At 52.0% G+C, this 27,559-nt stretch overlaps 1 protein-coding gene across 6 annotated transcripts in view; it reads right to left on the bottom strand.

Annotated features, from left to right (window-relative positions):
* The window catches only part of crk (v-crk avian sarcoma virus CT10 oncogene homolog), a 152,565-nt gene that overhangs the window by 100,463 nt on the left and 24,543 nt on the right, over positions 1-27,559 (bottom strand). For 5 of the 6 annotated variants that reach the window (XR_009512885.1, XR_009512886.1, XM_059973727.1 and 2 more), the window contains exon 1: positions 11,140-12,045. The exons of the other annotated variant lie outside the window; for it this stretch is intronic. Coding sequence is in view for 3 of the 5 variants with exons in the window: in XM_059973727.1 (XP_059829710.1) it covers positions 11,140-11,907 (768 nt within the window). In the remaining 2 variants the exon portion in view is untranslated. Of the gene's footprint in view, positions 1-11,139; positions 12,046-27,559 lie in introns of those variants that run through there. 6 annotated transcript variants of the gene reach the window in all.

Below are 27,559 nucleotides of genomic sequence, written 5' to 3'. Positions count from 1 at the left end.
CTGCCTGAACTGTTCAATAAATATTCATTCACGCTTATTCTTAATCATACATACAGGAAGTTGAAGCAAGTCTCTGTTGCAGATTGCTGAAATGGGCAACTTTCAATTGCAAATCCCATGGCTGGATCTTTTACTAAGACTGTTAACCACTTGCTAGGATACAGATCACAAAATGTTTGAGGCCACAAACTTAGCAGCAAGGATTTTCATCTGTGAAAAAATTGATAAAAAGCCTTCCTTTCACAGGATTACCATGTTTTTTGGCTTCAACTCTGTTTAATCTCCACTTCAATGACTAACTAGCTCATCCATAGACAAAAGGAGCTGCTGGAGGAAGTCAGTTGTGATGCAGGGTTACAACACTTTATACAATACTAATTTGAAAGCCACTCATAGTGATCTAAAACCAAAATGCAAACTCTACAAGGCTGCCATTTGTTGCCAACATTGAGTTAGATCAGTGGGGGAAAAATAGCAAGTAGTTCTTTGGGATGGTGCTTTTTGTCTGGTAAATAAAAACTTCAAACTTGACTCATACAGAGTGGACAATGAAAGGGGTCAGATCACTCATCTAGGAAGAGAGAGAGAGAGAGACAGACCATTCAGTTAGTTCACTGTGCTTTCACACTGATCAAGTACCCAGTATACAAATCTCATTTACCCACACTTGCTCTGCTATTTTTAAAATACTTTCTTGCACTTGGCAACCCATATTTTCATGGGAGCCGAAGACCACTTATTTCCCTAAATTACACAGCTCACTGTGTGGCTAGACACAGCTCAAACACCATCTACAAATTCACTACACACCTGTTCTTAGCAGGAAGTAGACTAGTCTGTGTTTGGACCCTTGTTATTTCATATTTATACAAGTGATTTGAGTGTTAGTGCTCAAGGCTTGATCAGTAAGTTAGTGGATGACATAAATTAGGATGGGCTGAGGAGTGGGAAAGAGATTTTGGAAAGTCAAACCAGCATAGGACAATGGTAGGGCACTACAGTGTGTCACAGAACAGAGGGAGTAGCAGTATAAGTCAACAGTTTGTTGAAAGCGATGTTACAGGTAGACAGGATGATAAAGGGATTTAGCACACTGCCCATGAGTCAGAGTATTGAATATACAAGTGTGGCATCATGTTGCAAGTTGTACAAATTGCTAGTGAGTATTGTGTAGTTTTGATCACCCAATTACAGGAAAGATGTGGTTAAACTGGTTACAGTGCAGAAAAGATTTTGCCAGGACTAGAGGACCGAACATTAGAAAAGGTCAGCCAGACTGGGTCTTTATCCTTTGTAATATACAAGAATGAGGAATGACCTATAGAAATGGGTAAATTTGTGACAGAGATATAGTGGGTGGTTAGTCTTTCCCCCAGGGTAGGGGAGACCTAGACTATGGGGCATAGACCTAGCTGAGAGGGCAAAGAGGAACTTGGTGCAACTTTTTCCTCCACACAGAGGGCGGAGAGTACAAGGAACGAGCTGCCAAAAGTGGTTGAGTCAGGTTCAATAGTAACATTTAAGCACGTGGATATGTAGATCTAGAGGACAGGCTTAGAGGGATATGCATTGAATGCAGGAAATTGGGACTAACTGGGTGGGCACTGTGGTCAGCATGGACTTCTTTGATCAAAGGGACCATATCCATACAACCATGCTTTTCTAGAGCTTCTGAGGCTTGGACACCTTATAGCAAACAGAGTCGACATGTTTTAAGAAATGAAAATCACATTTGACAAATTTCCTTGATTTCTGAGGATGTAACAGGAGTAGATGGATTCAAGGTCCCACATACATCTTATTTCACAAGATAAAGGTGTACAGGAGCCACAAGAGACTACAGCTGTTGTAATCTGAACCAACAAACAATCCAGAGGAACGCAATGAGTCCAGTAATAACTTTACTGGTTTTTTAAATAGACCTCCCAATAGTAACAGGGACATCGAGGAGCAGATGGGGAGACAGATTCTGAAAAGGTGTAATAACAGGGTCATCATGGTGGAATATTTTAATTCCCAAATATTGATTGGCACCTTCCTAGAACAAGGGGTTTAGATGGGGTGGAATTTGTTAGGTGTGTTCAGGAAGGTTTCCTAACAATATGTAGATAAGCCTACAAGGGGAGAGGCTATACTTGATCTGGTATTGGGAAATGAACCTGTTCAGGTGTCAGGTCTCTCAGTGGAAGAGCATTTTGGAGGTAGTGATCACAATTCTATCTCCTTTACAATAGCATTGGAGAGCGATAGGAACAGACAAGTTAACAAAGCATTTAATTGGAGGAAGGGGAAATATGAAGCTATCAGGCAGGAACTTGGAAGCATAAGTTTGGAACCGATGTTCTCAGGGAAATATACAGCAGAAATGTGGCAAATGTTCGAGAGATATTTGCATAGAGTTCTGCATAGGTACATTCCAATGAGACAGGGAAAGGATGGTAGGGTACAGGAACCATGGTGTACAAATGCTGTTAAGAAAAGTTTATGAAAGGTTCAAAAAAAAACTAGGCAAGGATAAAGATATAAAAAATTATAAGGCTAGCAGGAAGGAGCTTAAGAATGAAATTAGGAGAGCCAGAAGGGCCATGAGAAGGCCTTGGCGAGCAGGATTAAGGAAAACCCCAAGGCAGTCTACAAGTACGTGAAGAGCAAGAGGATAAGACGTGAAAGAATAGGACCAATCAAGTGTGACAGTGGAAAAGCGTGTACGGAACCACGGGAGACGGCAGAGGTACTTAATGAATACTTTGCTTCAGTATTCACTACAGAAAAGGACCTTGGCGATTGTAGGGGTGACTTACAGCAGACTGAAAAGCTTGAGCATACAGGATGCGCTGAAGCTTTTGGAAAGCATCAAGTTGGATAAGTCACAGGGACTGGATGAGATGTACCCCAGGCTACTGTGGGAGGCGAGGGAGGAGATTACCGAGATTCTGGCAATGATCCTTGCACCATCAATGGAGATGGAGGAGGTCCCAGAGGATTGGAGGGTTGTGGATGTTGTTTTCTTATTCAAGGGACTAGAGACAGCCCAGGAAATTATAGACCAGTGAGTCTTACTTCAGTGGTTGGTAAGTTGATGGAGAAGATCCTGAGAGGCAGGATTTATGAACATTTCGAGAGGTATAATATGATTATGAATAGTCAGCATGGCTTCGTCAAAGGCAGGTCGTGCCTTACGAGCCTGATTGAATTTTTTGAGGATGTGACTAAACACATTGATGAAGGAAGAGCAGTAGATGTAGTGTATCTAGATTTCAGCAAGTCATTTGATAAGGTACCCCATGCAAGGTTTATTGGGAAAGTAAGGAGGCATGGGATCCAAGGGGGACCTTGTTTTGTGGATCCAGAATTGGCTTGCTCACAGAAGGCAAAGAGTGGTTGTAGACAGGTCATATTCTGCATGGAGGTCGATGACCAATGCTTTGCCCCAGAGATCTTCTCTTTGTGATTTTTATAAATGACCTGGATGAGGAAGTGGAGGGATGGGTTAGTAAATTTGCTGATGACACTAAGGTTGGGGGTGTTGTGGATAGTGTGGAGGTTACAGCGGGACATTGATAGGATGCAAAACTGGGCTGAGATGTGGCAGATGGAGTTCAATCCAGATAAGTGTGAGGTGATTCATTTTGGTAGATCGAATATGATGGCAGAATATAGTATTAATGGTAAGACTCTTGGCACTGTGGAGGATCAGGCGGATCTTGGGGTCTGAGTCCATAGGACACTCAAAGCTGCTGTGCAGGTTGACTCCGGTTAAGAAGCGTACAGTGCATTGGCCTTCATCAACCGTGGGATTGAATTTAAGAGCCGAGAGGTAATGTTATAGCCATGTAGGACCCTGGTCAGATCCCACTTGGAGTACTGTGCTCAATTCTGGTCGCCTCGCTACAGGAAGGTTGTGGATACTATTGAAAGAGTGCAGAGGAGATTTGCAAAGATGTTGCCTGGATTGGGGAGCATGCCTTATGAGAATAGGTTGAATGAGCTTGGCCTTTTCTCCTTGGAGCAAAGGATGAGAGGTGACCTGATAAAGCTATACAAGATCAATGCCTCTCATCATCATGTGGATAGTGAGAGGCTTTTTTTGTAAAACCAGGACCGAAATGGCTAACATTTTTAAGGTGCTTGGAAGTAGGTACAGAGGAGATATCAGGGCAAGAGTGTATGTGTGCGTTTTCTTTTAAAAAACTACACGCAGAGGAAGGCGAGTGTGTGGAATGGGCTGCCAGCAACAGTGGTGGAGACGGATATGTTAGGGTCTTTTGAGTGACTCCTGGATAGGTACATGGAGCTTAGAAAAACAGAAGGGTATGGGAAACCCTAGGCAATTTCTAAAGTAAGTACATGTTCGGCACAGCATTGTGGGCCGAAGGGACTTTATTGTGCTGTAGATTTTCTATGATTCTATCTCAGGGGCACAAGTATTGTCAGCATTTCAGCTCCAAACCCTGTATGGGCTGGAGGATGGCACATGACATGGCCAGGGTTGCTGCTATCTAAAACAGTTATGATATAATAGGCCACTTTCCAAATGGCAAAGAGTTATTACTGGTATGTGGCATGCAGAAGTGCCAGAGCCTATTTATCATGTACATCAGAGATGAAAAGACTGGGAGGGTCCCATCAGATTTGCTGATAATATGAAATGGAGCGAGTTTGTGTCCTCCTCACAACATGCTATACCTGCAAATGATAGCAAATGCAGCAAGTTGGAAGTTGAAGTGTTGTGCAAATATCAGGTTATCCACTTCGTTTATTTAGTGATACAGAACAGAGCAGGCTCTCACAGCCCTTCAGCCCAATGAGCTGCACCGCCCAGCAACCAGATTCAACCCTAGCCTAACTAATATCACAGGACAATTTACAATAACCAATTAACTTCCTAACATAGCCTTTGGACTATGGGAGGAAACCCACATGCTCATGAGAAGGACATTCAAGCTTCTTACAGCCAGTTTCAGAATTGAACTCCATCATCCCAAGCAGTAATAGCATCTCGTTAACCACTATGCTATCATTGCACCCTACTTTGGAAAGGAGAATGGATTTAAAGATTCAAAGTACATTTATTATCAATGAATGTATAAAATTATACACTTTGATTTGTTTGCTTACAGGCAACCACAAAGCAAGGAAGCCATAGAACTCAATTTTTAAAAAAGACCTTAACCACTGTACAGAGAAAGAGGAAAAAAACCATATATGCATCATGCAAACAATACAAACGACAGCATTCCGAACTTTAGATCCGCTCCCTGGAGCGGGAGTAGGTAGACCCAAGCCTCATTCACAGTTCATATTAGCGGGGCAAAATCGGCTCAAAACTCAGAGACAACAGCCGTCAGAGCAGTTCACAGCCTCAGCGCCACTGGGAGAAAAAACATCGTGGGAGAGTGAGCAATATCGGCTTGACCTTCACTTCTGGTCTCAACACTCAAGCTTTCCAGTCTATCTGAACCAGAGTTTAAATAGTGCAAAAGTACAAAACGTCGTGGCACAGAGGGATTCAATATTAGCCTTCAGTGCAAGAAATATGTGATTAAAATCAGAGGAGTTTTATGCAAGTTTACAGGGTATTGACACCACAATAGCTGAGTCCTGAGCATGCCCTTGCTTTGGAAGCTGTGCAGAGAAGGCTCACAAGGTTGACTCCTGGGACAGGGGTTGATGTATAACAAGGGGTTGAGCAAGTATATTCACACTGGAGTACAATTTTTTTTATTGAATTATGCAAAATTCTGTAAAGTTGACAGAATGGATGCCAAAAGGATCTTCCCCATGCGAAATATCTTGAATGAGGTGTCAAGAGTTTCTGCAAAATCTGTTTCAAATTTGAGGAGTTTTATTAGAGAGTCGTGCAGGAAGTTGTGGGGTGATGGTTACCTGTAAGATATATATCAAATCATGAGAGGCCTAAGTAGGGAAGATACATCCTTTACCCTGCGTTGAGATGAACGATGGCAGTGCGAAGGAAACACGGTTGACAAGAGAAGGAACATTTAGTCAAGAGGAAGTTGGACTTGTAAGCAAAAAGAAATCAAACAGGGCTCCTGAGTTACAAGATAGTGTGGACAGAGCTTGAGACTGAGGAGAGCTGGAGAATGACACAAGGCAAGATGAATGGGGTTAAGGAAAACCCAAAGGCATTCTACACGTACATGACGAACTGGAGGATGACTACAAGTGAGGATAGGTTGCTGAGGGACAAAAGACAAAACATATGCCTGGAATTGGTGGTACAGAAGTTCCGAAATGAATACCTTGCCTGTTCTACGTTGGCAGGTGAGCTCAGTGTACAGCAGGCTTATATTGACGTTAAGATCCATGAAACTTGCTACACAATTGATAGGGTGGTTAAGGTGGCACATGATATGTTGGCCTTCATTACTCAGGGGACTGAGTTCAAGAGCCACAAGAGAATGTTATCTACTCTATAAAACCCTGCTTAGACCACACTTGGAATTGTGTTTGGTTCTGGTCACCTCATTATATGAAGGATGTGGAAGTTTTAAGAGGCTGCAAAAGAGATTGCTACCATTGCTAACAACACTACCAAAGTTACAGAGCGTGTGTTACGAGAATATGTTGAGCAAGCTAAGGCTTTTCTCTTTGAAGTGATAGAGGTGTACAAGATTATGAGGGGCAGATTTAGTGAAGATGGCCATTACTTTTTCCTCCAGAGTTGCAATGGCCAAAATCAGAGCACATCCATTTAAAGGTGAGTGGAGGATAGAGGAGAGGTACCAGAGGCAGTTTGTTTTAGTACAGAGTGGTCGGTCCTGGAGCACTGCTGAGGCTGGTGATAGATGTTGATACAATAGGGTCAATTCAGGGACCCTTAAGACACATGGGCACAAGTGGAGGGTTATGGACTGCGTAGGAGGGAAGTGCAAGATAGATCACAGTAGTCTGCTGCAGGTTGGCTCATCGTTGTGGGCTGAAGGGCCTGTACCATTCTATGTTCTTTCTTATATTTAGAATGGTGGCCAAGGATAAAATTGTGCAAATTTTGTTTTGAAAACATAGGAATGGTTTGTGCAAGGAACTCCTGACAAAAGTAAAATTTAAGTAGGCAGAACAGAGAGATGGACCATGGGATTTGTTTGCATTACCACTGTAGTCAATGCAGAAGGGCCTGTTCCTACAATGTAGAATCTATTGCCCCATTCTATTGTATAGAACCAGGGGCCATGAACCTTACTAAGGCAGAGAATGGACATGACAGAGCAAGGTCAAGGCTATGGGAGAGCAGGGAAATGGCTTAATTATTCATGATTTCATTGAATGCCAAGGAAGAATTAAAGGGTTGACTGGTCGATCCACGAACATAAAAACCAAAACAAGCGCTCTAAAAGGGGCAAACACGAGGAAATCTGCAGATGCTGGAGATTCAAGCAACACACACAAAATAATGGTGGAACACAGCAAGCCAGGCAGCATCTATAAGGAGAAGCACTGTCGACATTTCGGGCCGAGACCCTTCATCAGGACTAACTGAAAGGAAAGATACTAAGAGATTTGAAAGTAGTGGGGGGAGGGGGAAATGCAAAATGATAGAAGACCGGAGGGGGTGGGATGAAGCCAAGAGCTGGAAAGGTGATTGACGAAAGTGATAGAGCTGGAGAAGGGAAAGGATTATGGGACGGGAGGCCTCGGAAGAAAGATAGGGGGAGGGGGGAGCACCAGAGGGAGATGGAGAAGAGGCAGGGTGATGGGCAGAGAGAGAGAAAAAGAAACAACTATGTCAGGGATGGGGTAAGAAGGGGAGGAGGGGCATTAACAGAAGTTAGAGAAGTCAATGTTCATGCCATCAGGTTGGAGGCTGCCCAGCCAGTATATAAGGTGTTGTTCCTCCAACCTGTGTGTGGATTCATCTTGACAGTAGAGGAGGCCATGGAGAGACATATCAGAATGGGAATGAGACGTAGAATTAAAATGTGTGGCCACTGGGAGACCCTGCTTTCTCCGGTGGACCGAGTGTAGGCGTTCAGCGAAACAGTGTCCCAGTCTGCATCGGGTCTCACCAATATATAAAAGGCCACACCGGGAGCACCGGACACAATATACCACACCAGCCGACTCACAGGTGAAGTGTCGCCTCACCTGGAAGGACTGTCTGGGGCCCTGAATGGTGGTGAGGAAGGAAGTGTAAGGGCAGGTGTAGCACTTGTTCCGCTTACAAGGATAAGTGCCAGGAGGGAAATCGGTGGGAAGGGATGGGGGGGGGGGGGGGGAGTGATCCTGTGGAAAGCAGAAAGGGGGGGGGGGGGGAGTGATCCTGTGGAAAGCAGAAAGGGGGGGGGGGGGAGTGATCCTGTGGAAAGCAGAAAGGGGGGGGGGGGGGAGTGATCCTGTGGAAAGCAGAAAGGGGGGGGGGGGGGAGAGGAGATAAAGATGTGCTTGATAGTGGGATCCCGTTGGAGGTGGTGGAAGTTACAGAGAATTATACGTTGGACCTGGAGGCTGGGGGGTGGTAGGTGAGGACAAGGGGAACCCTATCTCGAGTGGGGTGGAAGTTACAGAGAATTATACGTTGGACCTGGAGGCTGGTGGGGTGGTAGGTGAGGACAAGGGGATCCCTAACCCAAGTGGGGTGGCGGGCAGATGTGTGGGAAATGGGAGAGATAAAAGCTCTAAAAGGGGTGTTTTTCCAACCACAACTGAGTTTTCATGAGCAATGTAATGAGAAGATAATGCCAGCAACATTTCTGCAAATCCACAGAATGATAAGCAAACGAGTACGAGCATCCTTTCCCAGATCAACATCCCTGGCATTGTGGTTGTAATTCTACTGTCAGCTCTGATAAGCAGGCCATGTTACAATTCTGAAATAGACTATCTGAAGTTTTGTGACAGAAAGTGGCTACCAAACAGATGGGAAAAGATTCAGGATGAAAAATGCAACATTCCCACAATCTCCTGGGAATTCCACATCCAAGAATGCACAAAGCGAAAAAAGGAACATTCACAATGGCACCAAGAACATCAGGAACAGTTATAAGTTCAAGTCCTGCTCCAGAGAGCTGAACCTATGTGCTTTTTGGAGATGTAATGACAATAGCCTCAACTTTGAAATTTTCTCTAGTTATAAAAGAACATGCTTGAGTATTGCATAGCAGAGCAGCTCTCCAGAGATTCCTCTGGGTAATATCTATCTCTCAAAAACCCAGATATTTGGCATTTTGCCATTCAAGGATTTGCTTTGTGCATGTTGGCTGCCCCGAGAGCTGCAGGCTCAGATATTTATGAAAATTTTTATGGCATTAAGGTGCTGTAAAGAGAGAAGTTCTTTCAGTCAATTCATTGCAATACTTGCTAATTTACCAAATACATTCAATTCTACACAGGCTCTAAAACTCCTCATCTTGAACACCTTGGCTTAATTACTACTGATCATTAACACAGCAACTCCCATATTTCTAGTCCTCACACAACTAAAACTCCTCATAGAATACACCACACACATAAGAACTCAGCACATTAGGTAACATCCTTGGACACGTCCATGTTTTGGGCTGAGATCTAGTCCTGAAGAAGGGTCTTGGACCAAAATGTTGACTGTTCATTTCCATTGATGCTGCTTGACCTTATGGGTTCCTCCAGCATTTTGTGTTTCGGATTTGCAGCATCAGCAGAATTTCTCAAGTTTATCACATAGAATACACACAGACTCCTTGGTAAAGCTATTCGATTAACACAAATTGAAAGTGTGAAGTGACCACACAAAAGGCTGCTCAGCTGTGTAATAAGCTGATAGCTAAATTGATTGTAACTTGTATCCTTTCTCTACTTTATCAAGAATCCATTGCTGCTTTTTAAAAAATATTCAAGTAATTCCACCACCACTTGAAGAATGGGCTTCCAAAACCACTTATCACAAAAAAAGTTCTTATTTAACTTTTATACTTAAACATCACTGACCTGTCAGATGTTTTAATGAAATACATTTATGCAGCGAGAGCTTCCACATTTTAAAAGACTAAAAATTCAAATCCTTCCAGGTCAATAATAACTACACTATAATAAATCTGAGCTTGTGATTACTCCATTTATTCAATAAATTCCATTACTTTATTTATTCAATAAAGTTTGGACAGCTTTGATAAATTCTGTAGATGCCAGAACGAAAGCAACACAAAAAATGCTAGAGGAACTCAGCACCTCAAGAGGGAAATAAACAGTCAACATTTCTGGCCAGAAGTCCTGAAATGTCAACCCTCCGTAAACACTGCCTGACTGAGTTCCTCCAACATTTTTTGTGCTGCTTTCAAAATTGTGTTCAGTTCTAGCCATTTTATTAAGCTTTAGAGAGGGTGCAGACATTTACCAGGATGCTGCCCAGATTAGACAGCATGCCTTATGGAGGGAATAGGCTGAGCAAGCCAAGGCTTTTCTCTTTGGAGAGAAGGATGAGAGATGACTTGATTGAGGTGTACAAGATGACAATAGGTATACATAGAGTAAACAGCCAGAGACTTCTCACCAGAGCGAAAATGGCTAATGCCAGAGGGCATAATTTTAAAGTGACTGGAGGATAGTGTAGGGGAGATATCAGAGGTAGGTATTTTACACAGAGAGCGATGTGTGTAGAATGGCCTGCCAGGGTAGTGGTGGAAGCAGATACTTTAGGGATCGAATACTGAAAATCTACAGCACATTACAGGCCCTTCAGCCCACAATGTGGTGCCAACCGTGTAACCTACTCTAGAAACTGCCTAGAATTTCCCTACAGCATAGCTCTCTATTTTTTTTATGCTCAATGTACCTACCCAAGAGTCTCTTAAGATATCTTGTTGTATCCACCTCTAGCACCTTTGCTGGCATTACATTCCATACACCCACCACTTTGTGTGAAAGGCTCACCCCTGACATCCCCTCAGTACCCATTTCCAAGCATCTTAAAACTATGCCCCCCCCCAGGCAATATCCTTGTAAATCTCCTCTGCACGCTTTCAATAGGATCCACATCCTTCCTGTAGTGAGGCGACCAGAACTGAGCACAGTACCCAAGTGGGGTAAGAAGGGCTATTGAACATGGTAGGTTAACAGTTTGACACAACATTGGGGGAAAGGACCGCTATCGGTTCTCTTCACTCCCCGGAGTGCGAAGCAGCCGAGCTGGACAAGTGCACCTACCTCCAGGGCCAGCGCCGTCTTGTCGTACGCATTGGGCACCCGCTTCTGGAAGGCGCGGGCGTACACCGGCCCGTTCTGCAGGTTGGGCAGCGGGGTACTGACACTCGGCTGCGCGTAGGGCCCGAACTCGGGCTGCTGCTGCTGCGTCGGGGTGCCAGCCTGCGAGCTGTCCGGGCTGCCGGCCGGGCCGAGCACCGAGCCGGGCCGGCAGCGCTCCACGTACGGCACGGGGATCATGCCGCAGCGGCCGTCGCCGCTCTGCGCGTTCCACCACTGCTCCTCGGGCTTGTCGAGGACCCGCAGCAGGTCGCCCTTGCGGAACGGCAGGTCCTCCTCGTCGTTGCCCGGGAAGTCGAAGAGGGCGCGGACGAACTCGGCGTCGGTGTGCTGCCTCGGGCCGCCCTGGCCTGGCCCGGGCCCGAGGTGCGGGGGCCTGGCCACCGGCTCCTGCAGGGTGGTGGTGTCCAGGTAGTGGATCTTGTAGAACTCGAGCAGGCCGGGCAGGTGCTCGAAGTCCTGGTCGCCGATGCGGAACCGGGCCGGGCCGGGGCCGGAGCCGGAGCCGGCCTGCGGGCGGCTGTTGATGATGTAGTGGGAGACCCGCGAGTTCTCGCTCACGCTCAGCACGTAGTCGCCGGGGATGGTGTGGCTGTCCCTCACCAGGAAAGTGCCGTGCCTCTGGCCTTGCAGCAGCGACACCGCCTCCTCCCGCCTCATGCTGCCAAAGTACCAGCTCGCCCAGTCCTGCGCGTCGAAGTTAGACGCCATCCTGCCCGGCGGCGCCGGCCGCCACCAGCAGCAGCCCGCCGACTAGGCCGCAGGCCCCGGGGCTCGGCTGCTCAGCACAATCCGAGAAGCCTGCCGCCGTGGATTTACCTCATAGAAGCCACTCGGCGCCCGTCGCGGAGACACACCAAGTACGTGGTTGAGTCCAAGCCCCGCAGCTTCTGTGGCGTGCGGCCCCCTCAGCGGGCTTTTAGCCGGTAATAAACGTCGGGCTGCCGGTGAGCCGCCGCCCCCTCCAGCGCCGTCCCGTCCCGTTCCGCCCGACGCCAAACTAAAATGGCGGCGATTGAAGTGGGGGAGGGAAGAGAGACGGCCGGAAGTCCTGACCTCACCCGCCGGAAGTTCGGCCCGGGGGCGGCGCCAGGGAGCCATCCGCCATGTTGGGAAGGTCAGGCGGCGTCCCCAGTAAAGTTTCAAAGACAGAGGATGCAAATGTATCCAATCGTTCACTCTGCAGGTCAAAGTCAAAATAAATACCTTATCAAAGTAAGTATTTGCCACCATATACAGCTCATTGCGAGTCATTTTCTTGCAGGCATTTACAGGAAAATATAAAGTACATCAGATATTTTTAAACTATACATAAAGACTGAGTGCAAATAAGAAAAGTTACTGATAAACTGGGCAGTCAGGTGTTGAAAAGTGAGGCTGTCAGTTGTGGAATCAGTACAGAGTTGGGGTGAGTGCAGTTCAGGAGAATGACTGGTGGTGCGGACCGAAGGCTCCTGTACTCAGCAGCCAGCATGGCTTGGACAGTCGGGTCCTGATGATGGATGCTGCTTTCCTGGGGTAGAGATCCAAGTAAAAGGACTAACTGGTGGGAAGGTCTTTGCCTCTGATGGACTGGGCTGTATCCACCACTTTTTGTAGACAAAATATGGACTGAAATATAAAATCACAGAGAATCCCAGGTGAAAAGAGTAATGATCATCATGGAAGAGCATTGAAATAGGCCCTCTGGTGCATCAGGATGAAGCTAAGTCAGGATCCCTCTGCACATGACCCTCTAATATTGGTGAGGTTGACCATGGATATTGCATCCTAGCTGTCTACGTGACACATCAGACAGCAGTACGATATGAAGAGCGAGATGTTACCCTTGCAGCAACCTCTCTACCTGCTCCATCATGGGCACAGTTCTCACCAGCTCCATCATGGGCACTGGCCCCACCAGCTCCATCATGGGCACAGGCCTCTCCTGCTCCATCATGGGAACTGGCCCCACCAGCTCCATCATGGGCACAGGCCTCTCCTGCTCCATCATGGGCACAGGCCTCTCCTGCTCCATCATGGGCACTGGCCCCACCAGCTCCATCATGGGCACTGGCCCCACCAGCTCCATCATGGGCACAGGCCTCTCCTGCTCCATCATGGGCACAGGCCTCTCCTGCTCCATCATGGGCACAGGCCTCTCCTGCTCCATCATGGGCACTGGCCCCACCAGCTCCATCATGGGCACAGGCCTCTCCTGCTCCATCATGGGCACTGGCCCCACCAGCTCCATCATGGGCACAGGCCTCTCCTGCTCCATCATGGGAACTGGCCCCACCAGCTCCATCATGGGCACAGGCCTCTCCTGCTCCATCATAGGCCTCTCCTGCTCCATCATGGGCACAGGCCTCACCAGCTCCATCATGGGCACAGGCCTCACCAACTCCATGATGGGCACTGGCCTCACCAGCTCCATCATGGGCACAGGCCTCACCAACTCCATGATGGGCACTGGCCCCACCAGCTCCATCATGGGCACAGTTCTCACCAGCTCTATCATGGGCACAGGCCTCTCCTGCTCCATCATGGGCACTGGCCTCACCAACTCCATCATGGGCACAAGACCCACCAGCTCGTTCATGGGCACAGGAGCCACCAGCTCCATCATGGGCACAGGCCCCACCAGCTCCATCATGGGCACAGTTCTCACCAGCTCTATCATGGGCACAGGAGCCATCAGCTCCATCATGGGCACAGGAGCCACCAGCTCCATCATGGGCACAGGAGCCATCAGCTCCATCATGGGCACAGGCCCCACCCAGCTCCATCATGGGCACAGTTCTCACCAGCTCTATCATGGGCACAGGAGCCATCAGCTCCATCATGGGCACAGGCCTCTCCTGCTCCATCATGGGCACAGGAGCCATCAGCTCCATCATGGGCACAGGCCCCACTCAGCTCCATCATGGGCACAGGCCCCACCCAGCTCCATCATGGGCACAGGCCCAACCAGCTCCATCATGGGCACAGGCCCCACTCAGCTCCATCATGGGCACAGGCCCCATCCAGCTCCATCATGGGCACTGGCCTCTCCTGCTCCATCATGGGCACAGGCCTCTCCTGCTCCATCATGGGCACTGGCCCCACCAGCTCCATCATGGGCACAGGCCTCACCAACTCCATGATGGGCACTGGCCTCACCAGCTCCATCATGGGCATAGGCCCCACCAGCTCCATCATGGGCACAGGCCCCACCAGCTCCATCATGGGCACTGGCCCCACCAGCTCCATCATGGGCACTGGCCTCACCAGCTCCATCATGGGCACAGGAGCCACCAGCTCCATCATGGGCACAGCCTCCACCAGCTCCATCATGGGCACCAGCCCCACCAGCTCCATCATGGGCACAGGCCCCACCAGCTCCATCATGGGCACTGGCCTCACCAGCTCCATCATGGGCACTGGACCCACCAGCTCCATCATGGGCACAGGAGCCACCAGCTCCATCATGGGCACAGGAGCCATCAGCTCTATCATGGGCACTGGCCTCACCAGCTCCATCATGGGCACTGGCCTCACCAGCTCCATCATGGGCACAGGAGCCATCAGCTCCATCATGGGCACTGGAGCCACCAGCTCCATCATGGGCACAGGCCCCACCAGCTCCATCATGGGCACAGGCCCCACCAGCTCCATCATGGGCACAGGCCCCACCAGCTCCATCATGGGCACAGGAGCCATCAGCTCCATCATGGGCACTGGCCTCACCAGCTCCATCATGGGCACAGGAGCCACCAGCTCCATCATGGGCACAGGCCCCACCAGCTCCATCATGGGCACCAGCCCCACCAGCTCCATCATGGGCACAGGCCCCACCAGCTCCATCATGGGCACTGGCCTCACCAGCTCCATCATGGGCACAGGAGCCATCAGCTCCATCATGGGCACAGGCCCCACCAGGTCCATCATGGGCACTGGACCCAACAGCTCCATCATGGGCACAGGAGCCACCAGCTCCATCATGGGCACTGGACCCACCAGCTCCATCATGGGCACAGGAGCCATCAGCTCCATCATGGGCACTGGCCTCACCAGCTCCATCATGGGCACAGGCCCCACCAGCTCCATCATGGGCACAGGAGCCACCAGCTCCATCATGGGCACTGGAGCCACCAGCTCCATCATGGGCACAGGCCCCACCAGCTCCATCATGGGCACAGGCCCCACCAGCTCCATCATGGGCACAGGAGCCACCAGCTCCATCATGGGCACTGGAGCCACCAGCTCCATCATGGGCACAGGCCCCACCAGCTCCATCATGGGCACAGGCCCCACCAGCTCCATCATGGGCACAGGAGCCATCAGCTCCATCATGGGCACTGGCCTCACCAGCTCCATCATGGGCACAGGCCCCACCAGCTCCATCATGGGCACAGGAGCCACCAGCTCCATCATGGGCACAGGAGCCACCAGCTCCATCATGGGCACAGGAGCCATCAGCTCCATCATGGGCACTGGCCTCACCAGCTCCATCATGGGCACAGGAGCCACCAGCTCCATCATGGGCACTGGCCCCACCAGCTCCATCATGGGCACAGGCCCCACCAGCTCCATCATGGGCACAGGCCCCACCAGCTCCATCATGGGCACAGGCCCCACCAGCTCCATCATGGGCACAGGAGCCATCAGCTCCATCATGGGCACAGGCCCCACCAGCTCCATCATGGGCACAGGAGCCATCAGCTCCATCATGGGCACTGGCCTCACCAGCTCCATCATGGGCACAGGAGCCACCAGCTCCATCATGGGCACAGGCCCCACCAGCTCCATCATGGGCACCAGCCCCACCAGCTCCATCATGGGCACAGGCCCCACCGGCTCCATCATGGGCACTGGCCTCACCAGCTCCATCATGGGCACAGGAGCCATCAGCTCCATCATGGGCACAGGCCCCACCAGGTCCATCATGGGCACTTGGCCCAACAGCTCCATCATGGGCACAGGAGCCACCAGCTCCATCATGGGCACTGGACCCACCAGCTCCATCATGGGCACAGGAGCCATCAGCTCCATCATGGGCACTGGCCTCACCAGCTCCATCATTGGCACAGGCCCCACCAGCTCCATCATGGGCACAGGAGCCACCAGCTCCATCATGGGCACTGGAGCCACCAGCTCCATCATGGGCACAGGCCCCACCAGCTCCATCATGGGCACAGGCCCCACCAGCTCCATCATGGGCACAGGAGCCATCAGCTCCATCATGGGCACTGGCCTCACCAGCTCCATCATGGGCATAGGAGCCATCAGCTCCATCATGGGCACAGGCCCCACCCAGCTCCATCATGGGCACAATTCTCACCAGCTCTATCATGGGCACAGGAGCCATCAGCTCCATCATGGGCACAGGCCCCACACTGCTCCATCATGGGCACAGGCCTCTCCTGCTCCATCATGGGCACTGGCCCCACCAGCTCCATCATGGGCACAGGCCTCACCAACTCCATGATGGGCACTGGCCCCACCAGCTCCATCATGGGCACTGGCCCCACCAGCTCCATTAAGGGCACAGGCCTCACCAACTCCATCATGGGCACTGGCCTCTCCTGCTCCATCATGGGCACAGGCCTCACCAGCTCCATCATGGGCACTGGCCTCACCAGCTCCATCATGGGCACTGGAGCCACCAGCTCCATCATGGGCACAGGCCCCACCAGCTCCATCATGGGCACAGGAGCCACCAGCTCCATCATGGGCACAGGACCCACCAGCTCCATCATGGGCACAGGCCTCACCAGCGCCATCATGGGCACTGGAGCCAGCAGCTCCATCATGGGCACAGGAGCCACCAGCTCCATCATGGGCACAGGAGCCATCAGCTCCATCTTGGGCACAGGAGCCATCAGCTCCATCATGGGCACTGGCCTCACCAGCTCCATCATGGGCATAGGCCCCACCAGCTCCATCATGGGCACAGGCCCCACCAGCTCCATCATGGGCACAGGAGCCATCAGCTCCATCATGGGCACTGGCCTCACCAGCTCCATCATGGGCACTGGCCTCACCAGCTCCATCATGGGCACAGGAGCCACCAGCTCCATCATGGGCACAGCCCCCACCAACTCCATCATGGGCACCAGCCCCACCAGCTCCATCATGGGCACAGGCCCCACCAGCTCCATCATGGGCACTGGCCTCACCAGCTCCATCATGGGCACTGGACCCACCAGCTCCATCATGGGCACAGGAGCCACCAGCTCCATCATGGGCACTGGACCCACCAGCTCCATCATGGGCACAGGAGCCATCAGCTCCATCATGGGCACTGGCCTCACCAGCTCCATCATGGGCATAGGCCCCACCAGCTCCATCATGGGCATATGCCCCACCAGCTCCATCATGGGCACAGGCCCCGCCAGCTCCATCATGCGCACAGGCCCCACCAGCTCCATCATGGGCACTGGCCTCACCAGCTCCATCATGGGCACAGGAGCCATCAGCTCCATCATGGACACAGGCCCCACCAGGTCCATCATGGGCACTGGACCCACCAGCTCCATCATGGGCACTGGACCCACCAGCTCCATCATGGGCACTGGAGCCACCAGCTCCATCATGGGCACAGGAGCCACCAGCTCCATCATGGGCACAGGCCCCACCAGCTCCATCATGGGCACAGGAGCCACCAGCTCCATCATGGGCACTGGAGCCACCAGCTCCATCATGGGCACAGGCCCCACCAGCTCCATCATGGGCACAGGAGCCATCAGCTCCATCATGGGCACTGGCCTCACCAGCTCCATCATGGGCATGGGCCCCACCAGCTCCATCATGGGCACAGGCCCCACCAGCTCCATCATGCGCACTGGCCCCAACAGCTCCATCATGGGCACAAGCCCCACCAGCTCCATCATGGGCACAAGCCCCACCAGCTCCATCATGGGCACAGGACCCACCAGCTCCATCATGGGCACAGGCCCCACCAGCTCCATCATGGGCACTGGCCTCCCCATCCTCGAGGACTCCTAAAAGAGATGCTTGAAACAGGCGGCATCCATCAGTAAAGCCCGTCATCACACCCTCTTCTCACTGCTACCATCAGGGAGGAGGTACAGGAGCCTAAAGACCCCTGTCCTCATTACTACCATCAGGGAGGAGGTACAGGAGCCCGAAGACACACGTTCAACGATTCAGGAACAGCTTCTTCCCCTCCACCATCAGATAGCTGAACAGACAATATACCCATGAACACCACCTCACTGATTTTGCACTCTTTTTACGTGTGTGTGTGTGTGTGTGTGTGTGTGTGTGTGTGTGTGTGTGTGTGTGATTTTCATCATAATTTCACTCTGTCAGGGACAGTCCCAAGCTCAGCTGTGAAAGGAGAGGGTTGGGTAAGGGGCTAGCAACTTCATTTCATAAAAAACCAGTGATACAGAAACACCACCTGGGAGAGGAGGGACCTTTGAAGATGGACTACACCTGGGGACAACTGGAAAGACTGGCCCGGTATATTTCACGTGTTGCATCGTACTGCTTCTAGGAAACAGCAAATTTCACCACATTTCACATCAGTGAAAATAAAACGGATTCTGATTTTATTGTTAACAATTAATTGTTATCAATTGTTGTTATTAATAACATTTCATTATTAATTTGATCCTGTTATTCTGACAGATGTTAGATATGATTGGAGTTGCAATTCCAAAACACTTCCAATTCAGTTTTCCTCCTGGCAAACCCGCTGAGCTTCTGGGAAGCCAGGACTCAGCGTTTCTCGAGAAGTGGCAGCCACAGAACTGAACGTCAAACCACTGGACTTCCCGAACAACTCGATAACAGATTATCTGAGTCGCACAGGACGTGGACATCCAGTTAAGGATGACAGCCGGAAAGAGTGGCTGCGAAAAGCTTGGCCGAGGATGTACTGCATGTCTTGGTAAACTCCCTTCCATCCTCCCCAAAGCAGACTCACAGACAGAGTCCTGACATTGACTCAATGCAGCATCCTCTCACAGTATACAGGGACCTGTCAGCTCAGCTGGAAAGGCTATTGGCTTCACTGTCCCATCACTGCAGGAATTATATGTGATCAGGACAAAGCAGCGGGCAGGGAAACTCATTACTGACACTACTCACCCTGCAAACTACATTTTCCCAAAGCTCCCTTCCAGAGTGTGCTATAGGGCTGTTAAAACAAAATCTTCACACCATATTAAAACGTTTCTTCCCCTCTCAGCTAATCTGATCAACCATTCTAGTAACCCCCACACTCCACCCCTCTATCTTACCCCAACACCATTCTAGTACCCCCATTCCACCCCTCTATCTTACCCCAACACCATTCTAGTTACCCCCCACTCCACCCCTCTATCTTACCCCATCACCATTCCAGTTACCCCCCCAATCCACCCCTCTATCTTACCCCGTCACCATTCTACTTACCCCCCACTCCACCCCTCTATCTTACCCCGTCACCATTCCAGTTACCCCCCCAATCCACCCCTCTATCTTACCCCGTCACCATTCTACTTACCCCCCACTCCACCCCTCTATCTTACCCCGTCACCATTCTAGTTACCCCCCACTCCACCCCTCTATCTTACCCCATCACCATTCTAGTTACCCCCAATCCACCCCTCTATCTTACCCTGTCACCATTCTAGTTACCCCCCACTCCACCCCTCTATCTTACCCCATCACCATTCTAGTTACCCCCATTCCACCCCTCTATCTTACCCCGTCACCATTCTAGTTACCCCCCACTCCACCCCTCTATCTTACCCCGTCACCATTCTAGTTACCCCCCACTCCACCCCTCTATCTTACCCCATCACCATTCTAGTTACCCCCATTCCACCCCTCTATCTTACCCCGTCACCATTCTAGTTACCCCCCACTCCACCCCTCTATCTTACCCTGTCACCATTCCAGTTACCCCCACTCCACCCCTCTATCTTACCGTCACCATTCTAGTTACCCCCCACTCCACCCCTCTATCTTACCCTGTCGCCATTCTAGTTACCCCCACTCCACCCCTCTATCTTACCCCGTCACCATTCTAGTTACCCCCCACTCCACCCCTCTATCTTACCCTGTCACCATTCCAGTTACCCCCACTCCACCCCTCTATCTTACCGTCACCATTCTAGTTACCCCCCACTCCACCCCTCTATCTTACCCTGTCGCCATTCTAGTTACCCCCACTCCACCCCTCTATCTTACCCCGTCGCTGTAAACACTTTCAATGCTTTTGATCCTGCTGTTTGCATTGTAAATGCTGAATATTTTTGAACTAATACCAGGTGGTATAACTTGAAGGTGATTGGAGGGAAATATAGGGGAGGGGGGGTGTTCAAACTAGGTTTTTTACACAGAGTGGTGAGTGTGCCAGAGGTGCTGGTAGAGGCAAATAAATTAGGGGTATTTAAGAGACACTTAGATAGGTCCATGATGGACAGAAAATATACTTATCATCAAAGTCTGTAAACTGTATACCACCTTAAGATTCGACTACTTGCAAGCAGTCACAAAACAAAGGCCCAATGGAACCCATTAAAAACCCAAAGGCTGTCAAACACTCAGTGTGGAGAAACGAATAGTGCAAATGGACAAGTAAACATAACACACAGAACATGAACTGCGGAGTCCACGGTCACAGAACCAGTTCAGTGCTGAGGGGAGTGAAGCCCGTCCAGGGTCCGATGGCTACAGGCCACAGTAACGGAACCAGTTCAGTGCTGAGGGGAGTGAAGCCCGTCCAGGGCCCGATGGCTACAGGCCACAGTAACTGAACCAGTTCAGTGCTGAGGGGAGTGAAGCCCGTCCAGGGCCCGACGGCTACAGGCCACAGCCACAACCAGTTCAGTGCTGAGGGGAGTGAAGCCCGTCCAGGGCCTGATGGCTACAGGCCACAGTAACGGAACCAGTTCAGTGCTGAGGGGAGTGAAGCCCGTCCAGGGCCCGATGGCTACAGGCCACAGCCACAACCAGTTCAGTGCTGAGGGGAGTGAAGCCCGTCCAGGGCCCGATGGCTACAGGCCACAGCCACAACCAGTTCAGTGCTGAGGGGAGTGAAGCCCGTCCAGGGCCCGATGGCTACAGGCCACAGTAACGGAACCGGTTCAGTGCTGAGGGGAGTGAAGCCAGTCCAGGGCCCGATGGCTACAGGCCACAGTAACGGAACCAGTTCAGTGCTGAGGGGAGTGAAGCCCGTCCAGGGCCCAATGGCTACAGGCCACAGCCACAACCAGTTCAGTGCTGAGGGGAGTGAAGCCCGTCCAGGGCCCGATGGCTACAGGCCACAGTAACGGAACCGGTTCAGTGCTGAGGGGAGTGAAGCCCGTCCAGGGCCCGATGGCTACAGGCCACAGTAACAGAACCAGTTCAGTGCTGAGGGGAGTGAAGCCCGTCTAGGGCCCGATGGCTACAGGCCACAGCCACAACCAGTTCAGTGCTGAGGGGAGTGAAGCCCGTCCAGGGCCCGATGGCTACAGGCCACAGTAACGGAACCAGTTCAGTGCTGAGGGGAGTGAAGCCCATCCAGGGCCCGATGGCTACAGGCCACAGCCACAACCAGTTCAGTGCTGAGGGGAGTGAAGCCCGTCCAGGACCCGATGGCTACAGGCCACAGCCACAACCAGTTCAGTGCTGAGGGGAGTGAAGCCCGTCCAGGGCCCGATGGCTACAGGCCACAGCCACAACCAGTTCAGTGCTGAGGGGAGTGAAGCCCGTCCAGGGCCCGATGGCTACAGGCCACAGTAACGGAACCAGTTCAGTGCTGAGGGGAGTGAAGCCCGTCCAGGGCCCGATGGCTACAGGCCACAGCCACAACCAGTTCAGTGCTGAGGGGAGTGAAGCCCGTCCAGGGCCCGATGGCTACAGGCCACAGTAACGGAACCGGTTCAGTGCTGAGGGGAGTGAAGCCCGTCCAGGGCCCGATGGCTACAGGCCACAGTAACAGAACCAGTTCAGTGCTGAGGGGAGTGAAGCCCGTCTAGGGCCCGATGGCTACAGGCCACAGCCACAACCAGTTCAGTGCTGAGGGGAGTGAAGCCCGTCCAGGGCCCGATGGCTACAGGCCACAGTAACGGAACCAGTTCAGTGCTGAGGGGAGTGAAGCCCATCCAGGGCCCGATGGCTACAGGCCACAGCCACAACCAGTTCAGTGCTGAGGGGAGTGAAGCCCGTCTAGGGCCCGATGGCTACAGGCCACAGCCACAACCAGTTCAGTGCTGAGGGGAGTGAAGCCCGTCCAGGGCCCGATGGCTACAGGCCACAGTCACAACCAGTTCAGTGCTGAGGGGAGTGAAGCTCGTCCAGGGCCCGATGGCTACAGGCCACAGTCACAACCAGTTCAGTGCTGAATTGCTTTGGTCAAATTGGGTAAATACTTAAGGAAACTAAAACATGGAACATGAACTGCAGAGACTGTGAAAGTCCCTGAAAGGGTGGTGATGTTGGGAATGGTTACATAATCTTGGAGTGAGTTAAATGGTCGGTAAAAGATTGTGGGCCGAAGGGCCTGTTCTCTGCTGCTTGCTAAAGGTGCTGTGTTGCCATTATAGACTTTGGTGTGGCTGTCGTTGGAGTGTTGCACACAGTTATGGTCAGCCTGTTACAGCTTAGACATCATGACGTTGTGGGTGTGTGAAGCACCCTGGTGCAGCGTGACAGAAGCACCATGGTTAGGGACATTTCAGAGAGTCTGAGATAGGCACATGGAGATGGAAAAACATTCTGTGAATTGTACCTGACTACACATGGCACAAATTCCACATTGGACATCAGTTTTATCCAGGATAATTATCTTCCCCAATTGGCCGGTTTAAACTCCGATTAACTTTCATGTATCAGGTATACAAGGGCAAGCAGGGCAAGGAAATCATGACCTCCCCAACAGCCCAAAACAGGCTGAAGTGAAAATCCTGCAACAACAGTCCTGCAAGAGACCTGAAACACTCAAAATTTTACTGGATTAAAGGATCGACATGGCAGTGAAACAGGCTCTTTGCCAACCCATACTAATCCCATCTGCCGGCACACAGTCTGTCTCCATTCCCTGCCTGTTCACATGCTGCTCCAAATGGCCGTTAAACCCTGCAGGGAATATGCATGTTGATGGAAGGCGAGGTGAGATACATCCCTACTGAAGAAGGTGTGCAATGATTCCTCCCTCCACTCGCCTGCAGGTCACCCTTGGTCAAGGTGTAACCCCCAATCAGGGTCACGTGAAGCCGTGGGAGCAGGTGGGGGATGTTCATGCGCATCTCGAGTCCTGGTTATGTGACCACTGACGCCAGGCAGACAATCTCTGACCAGGATTGATAACGGCTGGGGCCCGGAAGAAGGCCACATCTGTGGAAAAATTTGCCAAGACAGTGATGGTCACGGATGACCACCTGCGTCACATTGACACAGCGGGTATTGAGTGAATGATACATACTTTGAACCTCTCCTTATCCATGCTCCTCTACAATGGAGGCAGCATCCTGATGAACCACTTCTGCAAAGCCTCCACATTCTTCCTGCAGTGTGGCAACGGTCCTCCAGGTGCAGCCAAACCAAAGACTGGACTTTATACTCAGTGCCCCGACCAATGCAAGCAGGGATGCCCGATACCTTCTTTGTCACGCTGACTACTTGGAGCTTTGGAGCTCTACCTCAAGGTCTTTCTGTTCATCTCCTCAAGGTTCTGCCATCTACTGTATATTTTACTCTAATATTTGACCTTCCAAACTTGTCTGGATTAAACTGCATCTGCCACTTCCCTGCCCATGTTACCAACAGGTCGACATCCCACTGAACCCTGAGAACTGTTTCCTCACTATCGACAATGTGGCCAACCTCTGTGTGATCTGCAAACATCCTCATCAACCTGTCACAAACAGAGGCCCAGGCACCGATCCCTGTGGATCATCACTGCTTCAGCCCACCGTGGTGGAGGTTGTCGCAAGATTCAGATTTGTTTGTTTATCACCTGACCTGCCCTCTGCCTCCCGTCATCCCTGACCTGCCCTCTGACTCCCCGTCATCCCTGACCTGCCCTCTGACTCCCGTCATCCCTGACCTGCCCTCTGACTCCCGTCATCCCTGACCTGCCCTCTGACTCCCCTCGTCCCTGACCTGCCCTCTGACTCCCATCATCCCTGACCTGCCCTCTGACTCCCGTCATCCCTGACCTGCCCTCTGACTCCCCGTCATCACTGACCTGCCCTCTGACTCCCATCATCCCTGACCTGCCATCTGACTCCCGTCATCCCTGACCTGCCCTCTGACTCCCCGTCATCCCTGACCTGCCCTCTGACTCCCGTCATCCCTGACCTGCCCTCTGACTCCCCGTCATCCGTGACCTGCCCTCTGACTCCCCGTCATCCCTGACCTGCCCTCTGACTCCCCGTCATCCCTGACCTGCCCTCTGACTCCCGTCGTCCCTGACCTGCCCTCTGACTCCCGTCGTCCCTGACCTGCCCTCTGACTCCCGTCATCCCTGACCTGCCATCTGACTCCCCGTCGTCCCTGACCTGCCCTCTGACTCCCCGTCATCCCTGACCTGCCCTCTGCCTCCCGTCATCCCTGACCTGCCCTCTGCCTCCCCGTCATCCCTGACCTGCCCTCTGACTCCCCGTCATCCCTGACCTGCCCTCTGACTCCCGTCATCCCTGACCTGCCCTCTGACTCCCCGTCATCCCTGACCTGCCCTCTGCCTCCCGTCATCCCTGACCTGCCCTCTGACTCCCGTCATCCCTGACCTGCCATCTGACTCCCCGTCATCACTGACCTGCCATCTGACTCCCCGTCATCCCTGACCTGCCCTCTGACTCCCGTCATCCCTGACCTGCCCTCTGACTCCCCGTCATCCCTGACCTGCCCTCTGCCTCCCGTCATCCCTGACCTGCCCTCGGACTCCCGTCATCCCTGACCTGCCCTCTGACTCCCATCATCCCTGACCTGCCATCTGACTCCCCGTCATCCCTGACCTGCCATCTGACTCCCATCATCCCTGACCTGCCCTCGGACTCCCATCATCCCTGACCTGCCCTCGGACTCCCGTCATCCCTGACCTGCCCTCTGACTCCCATCATCCCTGACCTGCCCTCGGACTCCCGTCATCCCTGACCTGCCCTCTGCCTCCCCGTCATCCCTGACCTGCCCTCTGACTCCCCGTCATCCCTGACCTGCCCTCTGACTCCCCGTCATCCCTGACCTGCCATCTGACTCCCCGTCATCCCTGACCTGCCCTCTGCCTCCCGTCATCCCTGACCTGCCCTCGGACTCCCGTCATCCCTGACCTGCCCTCTGACTCCCCTTGCTGTCTCTGCAACCGAGAGGAGCCGAGCCCCAGCCTGAAGCACAAGCTGGCCACACACTGCAGCACGGTACCATCACGGATGCAGTTGGATACAGATCTTTACGGAGCATAACCTACCAAGTGTTAATGAAACTCAACGGGTCAGGCAGCATGTGTGCAGGAGAATAAAAAGTCAGCATTTCCGGTTGAAATCTTTCATCAGGGCTGCATCAACGGTCTCAGCCCGGGACCCTCAACTCTTTGTTCCTTTCCAGTGACGCTGCCTGACCTGCTGAGTTCCTCCAGCACTTGGTGAGTGTTGCTCTGGATTTCCAGCATCTGCAGAACCTCCTGTGTTTTTGCAGACAGTTTCATACTGCCCAAGCTTGCATATCTGGACAGCTGGGTTGCAATGCCCACGGTCGACTCTGACAGCTCGTTTCACAGTGTGGGACAGTCCCGTCCAACCCACTGAGCTGCACCAAACGGCAGTGTCAGATTTAACCCTTACCTAATCACAGGGCAATTGACCGATGTCCATACGTCTTTGGACTGTGAGAGGAAACCTGCGCGGCCACAGGGAGAGCGTACGAAGTCCTTACGGACAGCGGTGGGAAGTGAAGTTGGACCTCCGGAATGCCCTGGGCTGCAGTAGTGTCGCAGTAACCACTGGGCTGCCACCACACCCTCCTGAATAAGGCTCTGCCTTTCGAGACGCATGCAGGTAACAATGACTCTGAAAATGAGGATCTGCTGAGTGCTCAAAGCCTGGAGGAACGGTCTTGAGGTAAAGCCCATTTATTGGTGTTGGGGAGCTGGAAGCACTGCCATCCCCGGTTCAGAGAAGAGTGTTCCAGAGTTAAGGATTAGCGATTAGCTTTACTTGTCACAAGTACATCATGCACACAGTGGCGCCTCATCTTCACCAGGAAACTTCCTGTTCCCTGGTCCTGACCATCTCATCTCTGCAGTGAATGTTCAGTCCCGAAACACTTCCATCCCCCTTCAGGAAGACCTCGAAGCCCTTTTCTTCCTTCTTGACAAAAGAACCAACCATTTGCCCTCCACCGCCCTTTTCCCTCTCACAGAACTGGTCCTCACTCTCAGGAATTTTTCCATCCGTTTCCAGGATGTGGCTTTGCGTTCCAGAGGATTAGAGATGTCCTCCTCCTTCAAGAATGGGGGTTTCCCTCTCTCGATCGTTCATGCTGCCCCTCACCTGCATCGCCCCCATTTCCTGAACATCTGGCCATCCCATCTTCCTGCTGCCGCAGTAGTGATAGAGTTCCTCCTGTCCTGACTGTCTGCCCGATCAGCCAACACGTTATCCTCCACAACTTCTGCCATTTCCAAAGGGATCCTAAGTGTATCTTTATCTCCCCCCCGCGATTCACATGCCATTTGATTCTCCCGTCTAAACTCCCCCCCGATTCCCTTGCCATTTGATTCTCCCCTCTAATCTCCCCCCCACAGTGATCTCCCCTCCGCGATTCCCTTGCCATTTGATTCTCCCCTCTAATCTCCCCCCCGCAGTGATCTCCCCTCCACGATTCCATTGTCATTTGATTCTCCCCTCTAATCTCCCCCCCACAGTGATCTACCCCCCGATTCCCTTGCCATTTGATTCTCCCCTCTAAACTCCCCCCAGCGATTCCCTAGCCATTTGATTCTCCCCTCTAATCTCCCCCCCACAGTGATCTACCCCCCGATTCCCTTGCCATTTGATTCTCCCCTCTAAACTCCCCCCAGCGATTCCCTAGCCATTTGATTCTCCCCTCTAATCTCCCCCCCGCAGTGATCTCTCCATCCCACCCGCGATTCCCTTGCCATTTGATTCACCCCTCTAATCTCACCCCCACAGTGATCTCCCCCAGATTCCCTTGCCATTTGATACTCCCCTCTAATCTCCCCCCCACAGTGATCTCCCCCCCGCGATTCCCTTCCCATTTGATTCTCCCCTCTAATTCCCCCCCCGCAGAGATCTCTCCCCCCCCCCGATTCCCTTGCCATTTGATTCTCCCCTCTAATCTCCCCCTCACAGTGATCTCCCCCTAGATTCCCTGGTCATTTGATTCTACCCTCTAATCTCCCCCCCGCAGTGATCTCTCCCTCCGCAATTCCATTGCCATTTGA

Source organism: Hypanus sabinus, chromosome 6, assembly GCF_030144855.1.
Source record: "Hypanus sabinus isolate sHypSab1 chromosome 6, sHypSab1.hap1, whole genome shotgun sequence".
NCBI lineage: Eukaryota > Metazoa > Chordata > Chondrichthyes > Myliobatiformes > Dasyatidae > Hypanus > Hypanus sabinus.
Note: the sequence above shows the minus strand (reverse complement) of the source record. Positions and strands in the feature narration are given on the sequence as shown.